The sequence below is a fragment of the Carassius auratus genome, chromosome 5 (assembly GCF_003368295.1).
Source record: "Carassius auratus strain Wakin chromosome 5, ASM336829v1, whole genome shotgun sequence".
Taxonomy (NCBI): Eukaryota; Metazoa; Chordata; class Actinopteri; order Cypriniformes; family Cyprinidae; genus Carassius; species Carassius auratus.
The window spans coordinates 20,746,170-20,762,137 of NC_039247.1; the positions used below are offsets into that span (position 1 = coordinate 20,746,170).

Genomic DNA, 15,968 nt, shown 5'->3' on the forward strand with positions numbered 1-15,968 from the left:
CTCTGTGAAAACACACTACAATAGGCTGGTGCATTCTCAAGAGCTTGCAGTGTGCAGCACATTTGGGCACCGGTGGAACTGTTATAAATAGTCAGGTCATTGTACTCTTAAGAACAGCGGTTTACTGTTTATTGTAGAATACTATACAGTGGAAACAGTAGGCCTAGAAAAAAATCAGGAGCTTCAATACTGGAGGGATAAACCACCATATCACCAGTTTAATAAATATGTAACAAAAAAGTACATTTAGTTAGTAATTCTTTGTTTGCTACGCGGTTTAATTAATATTAAGGACACTTTTTTTTCTTTTTTTAACAATTTACCATTGAGCACTGGCTTAATGCAGTTGATATAATTCAGGCATACTGCTTTTTTTCTAAGTTGAAGTACTCTGGGAATGAAAGAGAAAATGTAATTCGATAAAAAATATCTAAATACTCTTTTATTTTAATGATTCTTTTTTTTATCTGTTTGTTTATAAACATTGTTGGCTTGAGTGAATAGTGAACTGAAGCAAAGCAATATTGCCTCCTAGCGACAGTACAAGTCTAACACAATTGTAGTTAAAGTTAAAGGGATATTTCACCTTCACCTTCATTGTTTTTTTTTTTTTTTTTTGAAAACTATCCCTTTGTCTTTCTAAATGGAGACATTCCTTAGCTTAGTTCTGGCTACAAATTCGTCCCCAAAATATGGTTAAGCAGGCACACACATAATCATCACAATTACCCTCTTTAGCAAGGGAAGTGGTTTATGATGGCTGAATTTCTTTTTCGGTTTATTAATGTCTGCATGTAACTTGTGATATTTAACCAGTGTTAAACAGTCTTTTGAGCTTGACAGATAAATAATAAAGCAAACAAAGGTGATCTGAAGTAAGTTTGTCGCGATGTACTGTATTTTCTGCGGGTAGATGAATGATGCTAAACTGTTTTGAATCGGTTCTAAATTACTCAGTAGTTTATATATTTTATCTAATCATTCTTGTTGATACTTACTTTGCAGTATTTAAAGATACTAGTGAAGGTCAAGATGATACATGATACATCCATTTATATTACATTTTAATCAATTTTCTGTCATTGTCATGTTTCGTAAGACACATTTTTGTTTTTAAGCTATAGACTCGGGTGCATCCTCGCTTGTATAAACCATTTTATTTATTTTTATTCCAAACCTTATTTAGTTAGTTCATTAATGTTCAGCATCTTCAAGTATGATTTGTGCTATCAGTCCTATCAACATTAGTTAGAAAATGTGGCACAGCTGTCAAGAGACCAGTCAGAGGCAAAGAAAAACCAAGATAAAGCCATTAGAGGTTTGAAATGGCATAGATGTTTCTAAACCTCTTTATCTAAGTAAACCAAAGAAGAAACATATCATGCATTACAGTATGTGAGCTGTTACCCAAAATAATTAAAACACTATCTAAAAAAATATCAACAGAAAACTTGACAAGTCAAATGGAGTTTCTGAGCTGAACCTGATGATGATTAATAAACCAAAAATCATTATACTAATAAAAACTAGGATAATTCTTGGCTGAAATGTTGGCCTTCTTTTTACATTTTAGTCGAGTCTTTGCTGCAACCAAGTCCTCATGCTCTCTAGATTCCTGGAGAGCCACATAATGTTCTTCTCCACGTTTTCTGTGGCCACCTGTATGACACGCAGCTGAGATACCTGCTCTGTGATGGACTTGAAGAAATCCTCAACCTTGACACAAAAAGAACAGAAGCAATGCTTTAAATCAAAACAGATGATCATTCCTTCTAAACAACAAATGAACAACCCACCTCTCTCAACTCCTCTGTGGATGAGAACTGAGTCACAGTGCCAACAATTATCTCTCTGATTCCAAAGGATCCCAGTGGAAACCTTTGATAATGAGACATGAAGATTCATGGTAATAAACATATCACAGCTAGGGTTACATTACACCTTTCTAACATACATATATAGCAGTGGATTGCACCTACTTTTCTACTAGTTCATCCCAATGTTTCGTCACAAAATCCCATGCTAGAAAATGACCCACTGGATTTCTGGCCACCAAATATATGAGACTGGGTAAATTTTGTGTTTTTATTAGAGTTCCATCCATTCCAAGCCGTAATAATCTACAAGAAAGATGGAGACATACAAGGCATTGCATAATGTTAACCTCATTAAGATTTAAATTTGCATTCTTGTGTTCGAACTCACAGATAATAAAGGCTGGAATCAAGCATTGCATTTATCATATTTAGAAATTCTGTATTTCATCTTCTATCTGTGTATTTTATATATAACAAAAGATCTTTACATAAGTATCTTATACTCACAGAAATCAAAATACATTAAAACAGTAATATCATGAAATATTATTACAATTTGAAATCTTATTACAATTTATTTCTGATTGCAAAGCTGAATTTTCAGCAGACATTTGATTACTCACAATTCTTTAGAAAGCATTTTTATATGCGTTGAGATATATGAGATATTTTGAGTTGCTGCTCAAACTTTTCTTATTATTATCAGTTGTGCTTCTTATTTTTGTGATGATTTTTTCATAAAGTTCAAAATGACAGGATTTTTGAACAGAACAGAACATTGTAACATTATAAATGTTTTTAAAGTCTGTGTAAAGCAATATTAAATGTGTTCTGAGTTTGTCACACTACAGAAAAAATGTGTTACTAATCACCCAGCCAAATTTGAATGATAAAAAATGGCAAATAAATAAAATAAGTTATAAAAATATTGAAAAAATAAGCAGTCATTTCCTTGATGAAGACATAGCAGGCAAACTGTAGGCTGTAGTAACCAAAGGTAATGACAGAAATTTGTGAATGGGCAGGTGAACCACATATGCTAATGTTCTCTTTTTCCTCTTCAGGAATTGAGCTGCGTCGAATGCTATTGGGAATGCCCTCTGCGTGACCACGCTCTGAATCACATGTGTAATCTGCCCAATGGAAAGGCAAGACGTCATAGGCAGGTGACGTCATCTACCAGGAAGCTTAAGAGCATGTGCGGCAGTACCGGCGTTAACCTTCTGTTATTTCAGCAAGTGCTCTGTGTATTGTCAGTCTCAATCTGTTTTGTGAGTCTGATTTACTGTTGTCTGTCCAGTTACACAAACATAATAGACTCCATCATGCCCAAGGCAAAAGAAAAGATAAGGCTGTACCAGCTCCTCGTATAGAGAAGCTCAAAAACAGAGCATTGCCGCCATGCTCCCCCACTCCGGGACCGGAGGCCGAAGCAATGCTCTGGGCCGGGGACTTCCCAGTCTAAGCTGGATCTGAGGGCTCGGTCAGGACTTCAGAGGATGGCCCCCACCGGGGTAGAGCTGCATGTCTCACCTCAGTGCCCTCTGGAAATCGATCTGCCAACCCTGCCAGAGTTCCAGGGGGCAGCAGCTTCCAGCAAGCGTTGCTCTCAGCTTCTCCCGCCCTAGAGGCTTGCCGCCCCTTAGGGGGGTCTGTTAAACAAGGCTATCGTCCACCGACGAGATTCAACAGGGTTATTCCGATGCTGGTCGGACCCGGCAGGCTCTGGTTATAGCACAGGAAGTGAACACCCTTTTCAATTAAAGTAAATTAAATTAAATTAAATTCAAGTATATTTTTATAGAGCTTTTTACGAAACAAATCATTACACAGCAACTTTACGTTTCAGAAAATTACGTTTCTACAATATTTAGGGAAGGAGGCCAGGAAATCCAGGTTTTACATGCGGTTTGTCACGATAGATCTCAAAGATGCATACATCATGTCTCCATCCTTCCCCAACACAGGAAGTTTCTGAGGTTTTCTTTTGGGTGTGAAGCATACCAATATCGAATACTTCCATTCAGACTTGCATTCTCAACCCGAACGTTTACGAAGTGTGTGGATGCTGCTCTGGCTCTACTGCAACTGCAGGGCATCCGCATACTAAACTATATAGATGATTGGTTGATTTTAGCTCAATCAGAGCACATGACAGTTGGACACTGAGATGTCATTCTTGCCCATATGGGGGAGCTGGGTTTGAGACTAAACGCCAAGAAAAGTGTACTTTCTCCATTACAGAGGACCACTTATCTAGGCATAGTGTGGGATTCAACCACGATGCAGGCATGTCTGTCCCCTGCTCATATTGACTCGATCCTCACGTCAGTCAAGAGAGTCAGAGAAGACCAGTCACTCACTGTCAAGCAGTTTCAGAGATTGCTGTGTCTGATGGCAGCTGCGTCCAACATGATACCTTTTGGCCTGCTTCTCCTCACTGTGCAGAGACTGCCAGCTTGACCCAGCTAACTGCCCAGTTGTTACAGTTCTGGAGTTTCTACAAGCCAGGTTCTCTACAGGGTTGACCCACTCCACCTTAAAAGTTTATGCGGCTGCCATTGTTGCCTACCATGTCCCCCTCGTTGGCCAGTCAGAGGGCAGAAATCCCCTAGTGACACGTTTCCTCTGCGGTGCGCTGAGGCTGAGGCCCCCAAGACAATCCCGAGTTCCCCCCTGGGACATGGTTGTGGTGTTAGAAGTTCTCTGTAAAGCTCCATTCGAGCTGATTCAGGAGATATCAGATCATCATCTGACTATAGACGGTTTCATCGGGCGCACGCGCCTGGACCTAAGTTAACTTCCGGTCTGTGTTGTGTATATCGGTCTGGCTGCTGTGCCTTCTACAAAAGCAGTTAAAGTCAAGGTGATGAGTAGACTGAAGTTGGGCTCAGGTGGTTGTGCTGTGGGATGTGTTTCCCATTCATTTATTTATTTTTGGAGACTCGCTACGATTTTAAAACTGATCGATTTTAAAAAAGGCTTCGTTGAATAAACATGAGTAACGTTACGTACTGCACGTTTAATAATAATTCCTTACATTTATATGTTTAAATATCAAAACGAGGCACAGGTGTTTTTATATCGCTATTTCTGAAGGAAGACTTGCATTTTATATGCCTGATAATGCAGCGTTTGTGAGCGTAGCTCTGCTTTGTTTACAGCTGTTACTGGGGAAACCTCTTTTTCTCGCGCTTTATTCATCTCCTGCTCGGAAATAATTAATTTTCATTTTCATTAAGTCCACCTGATTTACGCAGCAAACATATTTTGTTTGTCATCAAAAAATATATCTACTCTAGAGGGACTTTGCTGTTGTTATCGATTCTATTTGGAAGTCTACCGGAAGTTAAGTTAGGGCCACAAAAGTGCGCATGCACAGTAACGTTTGTTTATGTTGTTGCCATTGAAGCTTTCTATAAAGACAGGCTTCCTGTTTGCGATTACTTCTCTGAAGAGAGTTGGAGACCTTCAGTCCCTCTCAGTGGCCCCTACTTATCTTAACTTTGTGTCCGGCATGGCCAAAGCATTTCTACACCCTCGAGCGGGTTCTGTTCCAAAGGTTCCCTCTGTCACACCACAACCGATAGTGCTGCAGGCCTTCTGCCCTCCTCCCTTCCAGGAGCCCGACCAGAAAAAGTTTAACTGTATGTGTCCAGTTCGAGTGCTGGACACATACGTCCACAGAGCTGTGGAGAAGGACTGACCAACTGCTCATGTGCCATGGTCCTCCCAAGAGGTGTCTCCCTGCAACTAAGTAGACACTCAGCTGGTGGATAGTTGAGGCTATTAACCTGGCCTACGAGTCCTCTGACCTCCCCTCACCGATGCGAGTCAAGGCTCACTCCACACGGGGTATGGTGGCCTCCAAGGCCTTGGGAAGGTCCACGCTGTCCATCTTTGTGAGGTTCTTTGGCCTATATATGTGAGCCACTCCGGGCTCTTCTGTTCTCTTGCCTTAGACGTGCTCTTCGTATACACACTAGGCCCTGTCAGGAAGTCTGGCAGCGTGGGCACCTCGTTCCCCATAGCGTTCGACGCAGCTCGAGTTCCTGAACAGGAATATCTCAGGTTACGTATATAACCATGGTTCCTTGAGGGAACGAGATGCTGCATCTCAGAGCCATACTTCCGGCACCCCTGCCAGTGCTTGCTTCATTCCTTGAGGCTAACGCCGGCACTGCTGCACATGCTTTTAACCCTCTGGAGTCTAAGGGTATTTTTGGGGCCTGGAGAAGTTTTGTCATGCCCTGATATTTGTGCTTTTTTCAGTTTCTTATAAATATCTAAATTGGTAAAGTCTAATATCACTGTAATCAGCACAAACTGGGCTATAATAATATGTGAAATGCATGCATGTACATGATTGTATTTTTGAGAAAAAAAATGTTATGCATGGTTAGTGAAAAACTAAAAATTCTAAATCACTTGAATAAGGCAATAAAACACATACATAACATTGGTTCCCGGGATTGTTGAGAACTGGAGCTTGTAGCCTAGAATTTTTCTTTCTAAATTATGTGAAAATCATCTTGTTTACTCATTCACAGAAAACAATATATTGATTTAAATTTTCTAAGACACTTTTTGTTGGTAAAAGTCATATGCGAGTAGGCGTCAACTATCATGAATATCATTGTGATTTACACCTGAGAAGACAAAGGCCTGCATAATGAGCTGCATAATGAGCCTCTCATTCAACTGTGCCAGTGTGAGGGAGGACTTACAAGAAAGAGAACAAAATAAAAGTATATAATTTTATGTTTGTAGTTTATTAAGAATATATTTAATTATCCCACAACATAATTTAATATCCACTTGGGGGAGCAGTTAAACAGTTTATTAGGGACAATCAAAGCTGACTTTCAAACAAATTTTTAGGCATCCTTACTCCAGTCACACAATCCTTCAGAAATCCTTTTAACAATATTATTTTCTACCAAAAAAAAAAAAAAAAAAAAAAACATTTATCATCATCATCATCATCATTATTATTATTATTATTAATGTTAAAAAGAGATGAGAATATTTTTCCGTTTTTTTAGGGGGAATAAATTGAAAGAACTGCATTGTTTTTACATATGTTAGAGTTATCTCTATTTGTCACATTTATATTATTTACATCAAGCTTTTGAATGGTATAGTATTGTATACTGTTATTGAAACTTCATAATGCTTCACTTGATTATACATAAAGTTAGGTATTATAGTTTGGAAAAAGTCTTTGGAAAAAGTATAACTAGTAAAATGTTTACACGTTATGTGAAAACTAATACAAATAAATAAAAAGAGACTTACTCATGTTTATGATCTCTGCTGAATAAAGTGCTTCATTCTTTTTTCTGAGGAAATCCATTTCTCAAATCCTCAACCACATCACATCTTTTTGGAGTGATTTATGTCTTATTCCTCTCAAACAGTAAAATAAAATAAAAACTTGAAGAACAGTCTCGCTGCTTTTTCTTCTGTGTGGGCGTATTCAAGCCGCGCGCTTCAGTTTGAATCTGAATAGCGCGTTAAGCGCGGGGGCGTGGTCACATTAGATATAATGAGCGGAGATATGAAAAATAGACATCGCGTTGTTTTCATATGGATTACTTTATCTCAGAATATTTGTTTTCGGCAGCACCTGTTTAGTTTAAAAGTAGACATTGCAGGCTTTCTATAGATATCTCTCTCATATCTCTTCGTTGAGTATTCACGGAGTTACAGTTCATTTTAATGACATGTTTGTACATGACGATCAGCGGAGACAAACACTCCAGACAGCATACCTTGTTTGTTATCTTTATTTTATAAGTGCACAAAGGTGTTTTGTTATTATGTCTGTATCCAAAAAAAAGTAGACCCTTTACAGATTTGATAGATGTATTGCTCTTATCTGTACGATTAAAACTGAGAGTGTAATTTAAGTTCTTTTCGGGGTTATCCGGAGAAAATGACTCAAAACGCATATATGCGTTAATGGACTTCAGAGGGTTTTAAGCTTCCTGGTCGATGACGTCACCCGCCTATGACGTCTTGCCTTTCGATTGGCCTGATTACACATGTGATTCAGATCATGGTCACGCAGAGGGCATTCCCCATAGACTTCGACGCAGCAGTGTCTCATTCCCTCGAGGAACCTTGGTTACATACGTAACCTGAGACGTTATTATAGTGTTAGGGGAGTGGCTATGATCAGTGGCTCCACTGAGTCATTAAAACATGATTTCAGCACAGCTCAAAAAATCCTGAACACAAAAAAAAGGTGAAAAACTGTTTAACGATTTAACTCCAAAATAAAGTACTACATAGATCAGAATCTTTGTAACATGTTTTCAGCAATATATTTCTAACATTGTGTTCAGAAACAATTCTTTGAATTGTCTTTACACAGACTTTAATGTCACCTTTGATCAGTTTAATGCCATGTTGCTGAATAAACAATAATTTATTTCAGAAACATCTTACTGACCCCTTACTGTTGTATAATTATACATACGGACTTTCACTGTGTTGCTAACAATGTACCTTGATAGTTTTTCAGAGTCCTTGCTGCTTGCTAAAGCTGAGAGAAATTTGCTTTTCTCTGTCTCACACATGGAGAGACCATACTTTTCCAGAAGGTAGGCCCAACCGCTGTCATCCTGAGCTCCAACCATGTACACCGTCTCAGACACATCAGTGGGTAAGCTATATAGTTTATAAAGCACCATAACATTTCAAAATGATGAAAATGTATATTGGAGGGTGTTACTGCAGAAATAAATACTGTGTTGCTTAGTCACCTGATTGTACCATTGGATTCCACCCAGCTATTATAGAGCTTCTTAGCCTTTTCCAAACAAGGTGGATAATCTAAATCACATGCAAGGGAAAGAACCTCTTCACGCAGTCTCCGGTCTGAGACCATCCCATCATCGCTCCATGACTGCTTGTCAATCACATCTCTGAAATACTGTAAAATGTAGGTCTACAGGGGGGAAAAAAACAGACATAAAGTGGCTACATGGACATATGAGATGAAATAGACCCAGACAAGAAATCTCAGAAAATTCAATACTCAATGGAGATGGGGTCTACAAGCAGCCTTAATGAAGCCTTACTGAAATGAAAGACTCTTTGACTGGTTTTTCTGGAGGAATAAGGACAGTAAATTCGATTAGAGTCCAGGAAATGTTTGTGTCATACCTTCAGATTATGAGTAATGTCTGCTATGTTTCTCTTCTCTATCAGCTTGTAGAATGATTGTAGATAGCCAAGCCCTTGCAGGAGAGGAACATTGTGGGTCTCAGACTTCAAGTAACTGATCAAATCTAAAGCTCTGTTTAGTGACAGTCGTCCTGCACTGTTTAATACATAACAAAAAAAGTAACATTACAAATGAGCTCCCAGGATAATACAGTTACGCTCATTTTGCTTGTTAATATAGAATTTCCTGTTTTCTCAGTGTGCTCAGATATGCTTTATGATCTCAGATGCATTCATGAGAGCTGAACATGAACTCACGTGACCAGCTGGAAGGCGTTATGAATGAGGCTGGCTCTGTCCTTAAAGCTCAGAGCAGTATGGTTTACTCTCAGCAGCTCTGTCAGGGCGTTCCAGCCTTCCTCATCATAATGGATAATATAATATCCATTCATGTCACTGTTGAGCTTCACCCAGTCAACTTTCTCATCCAGCGTCAACACATCTGGGTTTGAGAGATTGGTATATGTACAGTAAAGTGTAGAAACAGTACATGTGTTGGGGGAAACTGGGGCTAGTTGTCAGATGTCTTATGCCAATTAATATTCCCAGGAGGAAAGATATTTTTTACACTATATTGGTTGGTAAGGTTATTATTAAATACAAATAGAATAAGAGCTATTAGAAACGGTTTGTTAATAGGAGGCATTCCATTAATATAAAACTGAAATAAAATAAAATAAAAACAGTAGATGAAAAATAGAAATGTTGCCTGGACAACCACTTAATATAGATATATATTTTTACAAAAGAGCATGTAACAACATTACTATATATATATATATATATATATATATATATATATATATATATATATATATATATATATATATATATATATATATATATATTAGTAATGTTGTTATGTGCTTTGGAAATGATATATATTTGTATATATACACAAACGCACACACACACACTAAAACAATAAAAAAAATGACTAATTAAAACTATAACTGAAATATAAAAATAAAAGCTAGATATTAATAAAATAATAGATATAAGAGAATATAAATAATAACAAAATAAAACTGTACTCTAGGTAAGTTGTCACAATGGGAACTGCCATAAAAAAATAAATAAATAAAAAAACAATTGACTTTTCAGCTCAATGTAAACACTAAAACAATTATTATTAGTAGTAGTATTTAATTATTGATAATCAAAAGATAAATGTAAGAGGTAACATTAAAAAACCCAAAGACCATTGTCCTGAGAACATTTAAGAAGATTTTTAACTCTGATTGAAAACCAACACACTAAACTGTTGGAGAAAACACATTTTTGTAATAAGGCTTTAGAATTAAAACCTTATGAGATATAAACCTTGAGACAACTTCCTTGTGTGACAGCTATCCTTGGTTGCCTCTAAATACAGCGAATACATGTGTGAATGTTTTTTTTTTTTTTTTTGTCAGATGTTACCTGATTTTGTGGTCAGTATGTGCTTCTTCTCATAGTCAGAGTGGCTTGTTTTATATGACAAAGGGATGTGCCACAGGTAGCTATGGAAAATATGATTATTTTTATTTCTGTTATGAAGAGTCTTATCAGTCATATTTTTACGGCTCTTAAAATCATAGTATAACTATAAAAAATAAAAGACAGAATGAACTACAGAATCAAACAATGAACCCATGTGATTTTGTAGTGTGTTACCCTTCTTGAAGTGAATGCCATGAGGGATCATCAGGCAGGACTATCTTTAAGAAGCGCTCTTGCCCAATATACAGTTTCCTTTCTTTCCACTTCACAGTGATCAGCGGTATGCCCTTTTGTAGAGTCCACGTATACATCATTTCCTTCAGGTCTATATGCTCCCCAGCAAAATGATACTACAATGCAAAGAGTTACACAAGGAGATATTCAGAATGTTAAGCATCTCCTTCAAAGTGCAAGAAAACATCTTGAAGAATGCCGTTCATTATCTGTATTCTGAGTGCTGTGAATTATAAATAGCAAAAATCTAATATTTCATTCATGATGTGACATCTTTACCGCATTTTTAGTGGCTTGTGTACTGCTGTAACAGTATTCTCCTGCTGTAAATTCCTCTTCTGAACATGTCTGCAGAGAGTGAAGTGAGCATGAGTTTTCATTTGATGCTGAATTATAAATGTATGACAGAAAAGGGCAGCAGATGAAGTGACATACTTTAATAAGGCTATCCCACAGGTCTTCATTTCTGGCATTGCTGTAGCTGAACCTACGAAGGTACCGAATTATGCCGCTCTGAAAGCCTTCGTTTGTCAAGAAATTCCTCAGCATATGGAGAATACATGCTCCCTAAAGTATTCAGTAACAAAGTAGATGAATGCGAGTAAACAAAATAATTCAGAAAGGGGATTTTTTTTTTTTTTACATTGCTTGCGTGTTTTCCCACCTTGTCATATGACACTGTATCAAACATTTCCTCTATCTGAGTAGGGTTCTCAGCTAAACTGGAAATTGGCCTGGAAGAATTTAAAGAATCCCGTCCAATAGCTCCGAAACAGGTGTCCAGGAAGTGGTCCTCCTAAAATGCAAAAGGAAGCCTCATGTGAGACCCTATTCAAAACTAGTTTGCCAATAGAAGTATTGGTGTGAGTATGGTATGTATGTATTTATTCAATTCACTTTGGCCAGTTGCACCATCCTGATATCATTTGCTGTTATTTATAGCAACACTGTACATCATTACCCTTGAAACAGGCGCTACTTATCATCATAACAAAACAAGCCACTTCATATGGGTCTTAATCACCCTTCAGGGTTTACAACTGAGTGCTTAACATCACACAACTTCCATTATAGAGATAGAGAGATCTTAAGCTTGAACATACAACTTTAAGCTCTGGATATACTGCCTCAAGTGAGACAAATTCCATATATCTGGCAAAGCCTTCATTCAGCCATAAGTCATTCCACCACTCCATCGTCACCAGGTTTCCAAACCACTGGGAAAAAACAACAACAAAAAAGAAAAATGCAGAAATGTGACTTTCAATATCAATGGCATTCAATAGCACTGTATGGCTGTAATTCATTGGTTTAACTTATTATATATGAGACTGAGAATTTGTTTGATAAAACCTGATGGGCCAGCTCATGTCCTATCACCATGGTAACCCAGAGCTTATCGGAGGCTGAGGAGATGTCAGGGTCATACAGAAGAGACGTCTCCCGATAAGTAGTCAAGCCCCAGTTTTCCATAGCTCCTGCCTGGAAATCTGGAATCGCTATCAGATCTGGAACATATCATAAAATAAACAACAGAATAAAAATCCAAAGGCACATCGTATTACTTATGAATTGAAACACCAGAAGGAAAGGTAAGGGACAAACAAGATGCACTCACCCAGTTTTGGCAGCGGATAAAGTATGTTGAAATATTGTTCATAAAACTCCAAAAGCCTCAAAGCAGCCTCAAGAGCATAGCGCGTCTGATGCCATTTCTCTGGAACTGCATAAATAGAAATCTTTGGGAGAAAAAAACCCCCAGCTCATTCAAGATGCATTTCTCATCCGAGAGCCTGTGATGAAAACTTTTCTGCTTCATGCTGCCTAACCCTCTCTAAGCTCTAGATACTTACATTAATTCCGGTTGCAGTCATCCCACTGACAGATCTGAAGTCACAGACAATGAAAGCCAACAGGTACGAGCTCATCTTCACACTCACTTCAAACTGGTCCTCAAACAGACCGTTGCCAATTTCCACAGTTTGTTCCTATAAAATAAATACTTTCAGCATTTGAGAATGTTAGACCATGCTTTGTGTGTTTGATAAAAAAAAATTCAAAATTGTTTCATAGAAAAAAATATACCTATTATTATATTAACTATTAGTATTGATAATAATAATCATTTTCAAATAATCTAGATTTTACAAGTGGGTCTACATTTAGACAGTGTATAAATATACAATTGTCAAACTTTAAAATGATTCCATTTTTATATATATTTGTTAAATATATTTTTACAAATTGTTTTACAAGTGATTTAGTTTTCCAAGGTATAATTTATTATTATTAATTTGTAAAATAATAATTTATATTAACTTATTAATATAAAAAACAAAGTAAATTTGGTTTTACAAATAGGCCTTTACATTGATAAATTAAATAAAAAAAAGAAAAAATTTCAGAATTTCAAAATGTTATCCCATTTTTGTTCGATGTTCCATGTATTTGTTATATATTTGTTTCCAGTCAAAAGTAAATTTGATAAAAGTAGACATAAAGTGACCTTACTAATGGCATGTTGGACAAAGCTATATGTGACGGGTCCCTTCTTATTCTGACAGTGTAATTAGCTTTGAAAATGGGCTCATCGAAGCATGGCAATGCCATTCGGGCAGATGTAGGCTCAAAGTGGGTGGATGCCAGGAACCTTTAGGGGAAAAAATTTAGATCGATTATTTAGAAATGATTTGAAATCTATTCTGTGTTATGTTTTTGCATGTATGATTTATGTAATGTTAGAGTTCTACAATTTTCACTATACCTTGTCTCTCCTGCTTTTGTCTTATATGTACTCTTATAAAATCCATAGAAGCCGTCACTTAATGGTGCACCAAATTCCAAATACAGAAAGTATTTTTCCCCAGAGGTCAGAATCTTTGGGGAGAAGATGGCGATTTGTTCATGTGCAGGATATTCCAGCACCGAGAGCACTTTGTCTGACAGATGGGCCTCGTGCTCGTCCAGAACAGTGGCGGTGAAGATCCTGAGGTTCTTGCTGTGTAGCACCACCCAGTTTGTGTTGTTTTTAACATCAATTTCTATCTTCACAGATCCATTGAACCTCAGGCTGGTGAGATTGGGATGAATCAGAAGATGATAATGAACAGGCACTATGTAGTTTGGCAGGCGCACTTTACTCCAAGGAAAAGGAAGGCCATTTGTCGACAGGTTTTCACCAGAAGGACTATTGCTGTCAGAAGACTGGACACAAAGCTGTGCCTCCAGAAAGAGCAGGATTACAAGCAAGAGATGCATAATGAAAGTTTTTGGTGTTTTGGTGTTGATGATTTTGATGGATCACTTTAGCATTTTAGAATGGTTAGAAATTGTCACTGTATCCTGTGAAGAGAAATGCAAAGTTGACGCTCACATGGTATATAAATAATTGTAGTAACTGTTTCTTTGTTTTTACTGCACTTAATACCAATAAATCCTTCTTCATTTGTGGTGGCAAGTCATGTCCCTTTGCAACAGTTGAAATAAACTAGAAATACCAAATTGTTTTAAAAAATATATATATATTTTTTATTTTAAGAAAAAAGGACTGTACCCCAACTTTATGTCTGTTGTGTTACAAAAATGGAATAAATGGAATAAAAAAGTCCACGTCTCGCAATTCTGACTTTTTATCTCGCAATTGTTTTTTTGCTTTGTTTCTGCCATGAAAAAGAACGTTTAGGAAAAGTTAACAGTCACTCTTCTTTCTTCTCAGAATTCTCAGTTTCGATGTCCAGTTCTGACTTGTTCTAAGAATTGCAAGAAAAAAGTCAAAATTCCATGCATGCATGGTAAGTTTAGTCTTTCTAATTCATTTTCATACATTTCTGACAATTTCATGTGTAGCACTTACTTAGAATCACTGGTTACACTGCTTAATATTTCCAGAATTTTCTGTGATCTTGAAACTATCATGATGGCAGCCCTGGGCCCTATTTTAGAAAAGTCTTTATTTCTGCAAATTATTTTGCACCATTGCTAATAGGCATAAGCACAAGTCTTTGACTTAAAATTTTAAATCTAAAAGCCCATAAACTATATCATTTGACTATAGTCTATTAAACTGATTTTAAATACATTATTTAAAAACAAATAAAAACAAAAACATTTCCTGCCTCTCGTTTGCCATTCTTAACTGAAGAATCACCTATATAATCTTTACTTTGCATTTCACACTGTAGACTTTCTAGCACGATCGAATGATCAAAATGCTAATTCAAATAAAAGACAACAAACTAGTTATCTTAAAATGACATGCATGGCAACACAGAGCAGTGCTGAGCGACCGTTCTCTGTAATGTGAGCCTGCTCACGTTAATACACTGACATCTGCTGTGATGCAGTAGCAGCTCTCTAGCTCTATTCTGGCGTTTGTTTGTGTTACTGTGATGTGGTCTCTGTAAAGTAGGACAAGCATCTACTAACAACATTATTGAAGAACACACTCTTTTTAACAGTTCAGTAATTTGTCTTTACCTGAAATTCAGCTGGATCATTGTGTCGGCTGCTTTCATTTTCTCTTTCATTTGTCCTGCCCACAGTTTCCTGGTTTGCAGCAGTGTCTGCTGAGCATGTGCTGCTGTCTGGCTGTGTCGCTGTGTTCAAATGACAACACAGAGGAGCTCGAGCCACCGGAGAGAGCAGTGACCTACAACAACATGTCCAAACACTCAGCACATGTCCGAGTAGTAAACATGCCATGTGTCATGTACTGTAACAGAACAAAAACAATGAAGCTCTCTGTTGTTTTGACTTTTATATGATAGTAGACATAAATCAGCAAGCCCTGCTATAATTTCAATTGCGGCTAATTTATAGGTTTAATGTATTATGCAAATAGAGATTGCTAAATATGTTATTAATTGTACTAGCTTCCCTATGAACTCTACAACTCGTATCAAACTTTTCCATTATTATTTATTATGTCTTGAACCTGACTTGCTAAAAAAATGGCCAATGTCCAGCGGTTGCTGCTACTTTTGTTTCATGTAAAAGACTTTTAGTAAAGCTCAAGAATCTTTATCCAATACCTGATCAAAACATTCTTTGAAAGTGCAGTTTTATTTCATCCAGATGTACAGAGCAGCAGGTACAGCCGTTGGTATTGATATGATCAGTCTCTCACCACAGAAGAAACCAACATAAAACAGGTGTGACTCTTTTGAAAAATGCGCTCCACTTCACATTCTCACAAGTATTTAC

General features: G+C 37.2%; 1 protein-coding gene across 1 annotated transcript; it reads right to left on the reverse strand.

Moving 5' to 3' along the window:
- Positions 1 to 572: 572 nt before the first annotated feature.
- Positions 573 to 15,366, reverse strand: LOC113080533 (endoplasmic reticulum aminopeptidase 2-like). Its single transcript, XM_026252689.1, has 19 exons — positions 15,243 to 15,366; positions 13,531 to 14,108; positions 13,278 to 13,416; positions 12,620 to 12,754; positions 12,385 to 12,505; positions 12,120 to 12,274; positions 11,870 to 11,983; positions 11,431 to 11,562; positions 11,202 to 11,333; positions 11,046 to 11,114; positions 10,707 to 10,882; positions 10,473 to 10,552; positions 9,309 to 9,492; positions 8,991 to 9,147; positions 8,588 to 8,772; positions 8,331 to 8,492; positions 1,980 to 2,120; positions 1,797 to 1,878; positions 573 to 1,716 (listed from the first exon to the last, which is right to left on the reverse strand). The coding sequence occupies exons 2-19, from the start codon at positions 14,022 to 14,024 to the stop codon at positions 1,570 to 1,572; spliced, it is 2,805 nt and encodes a 934-aa protein (XP_026108474.1). The 5' UTR covers positions 14,025 to 14,108; positions 15,243 to 15,366; the 3' UTR covers positions 573 to 1,569.
- Positions 15,367 to 15,968: the final 602 nt, after the last annotated feature.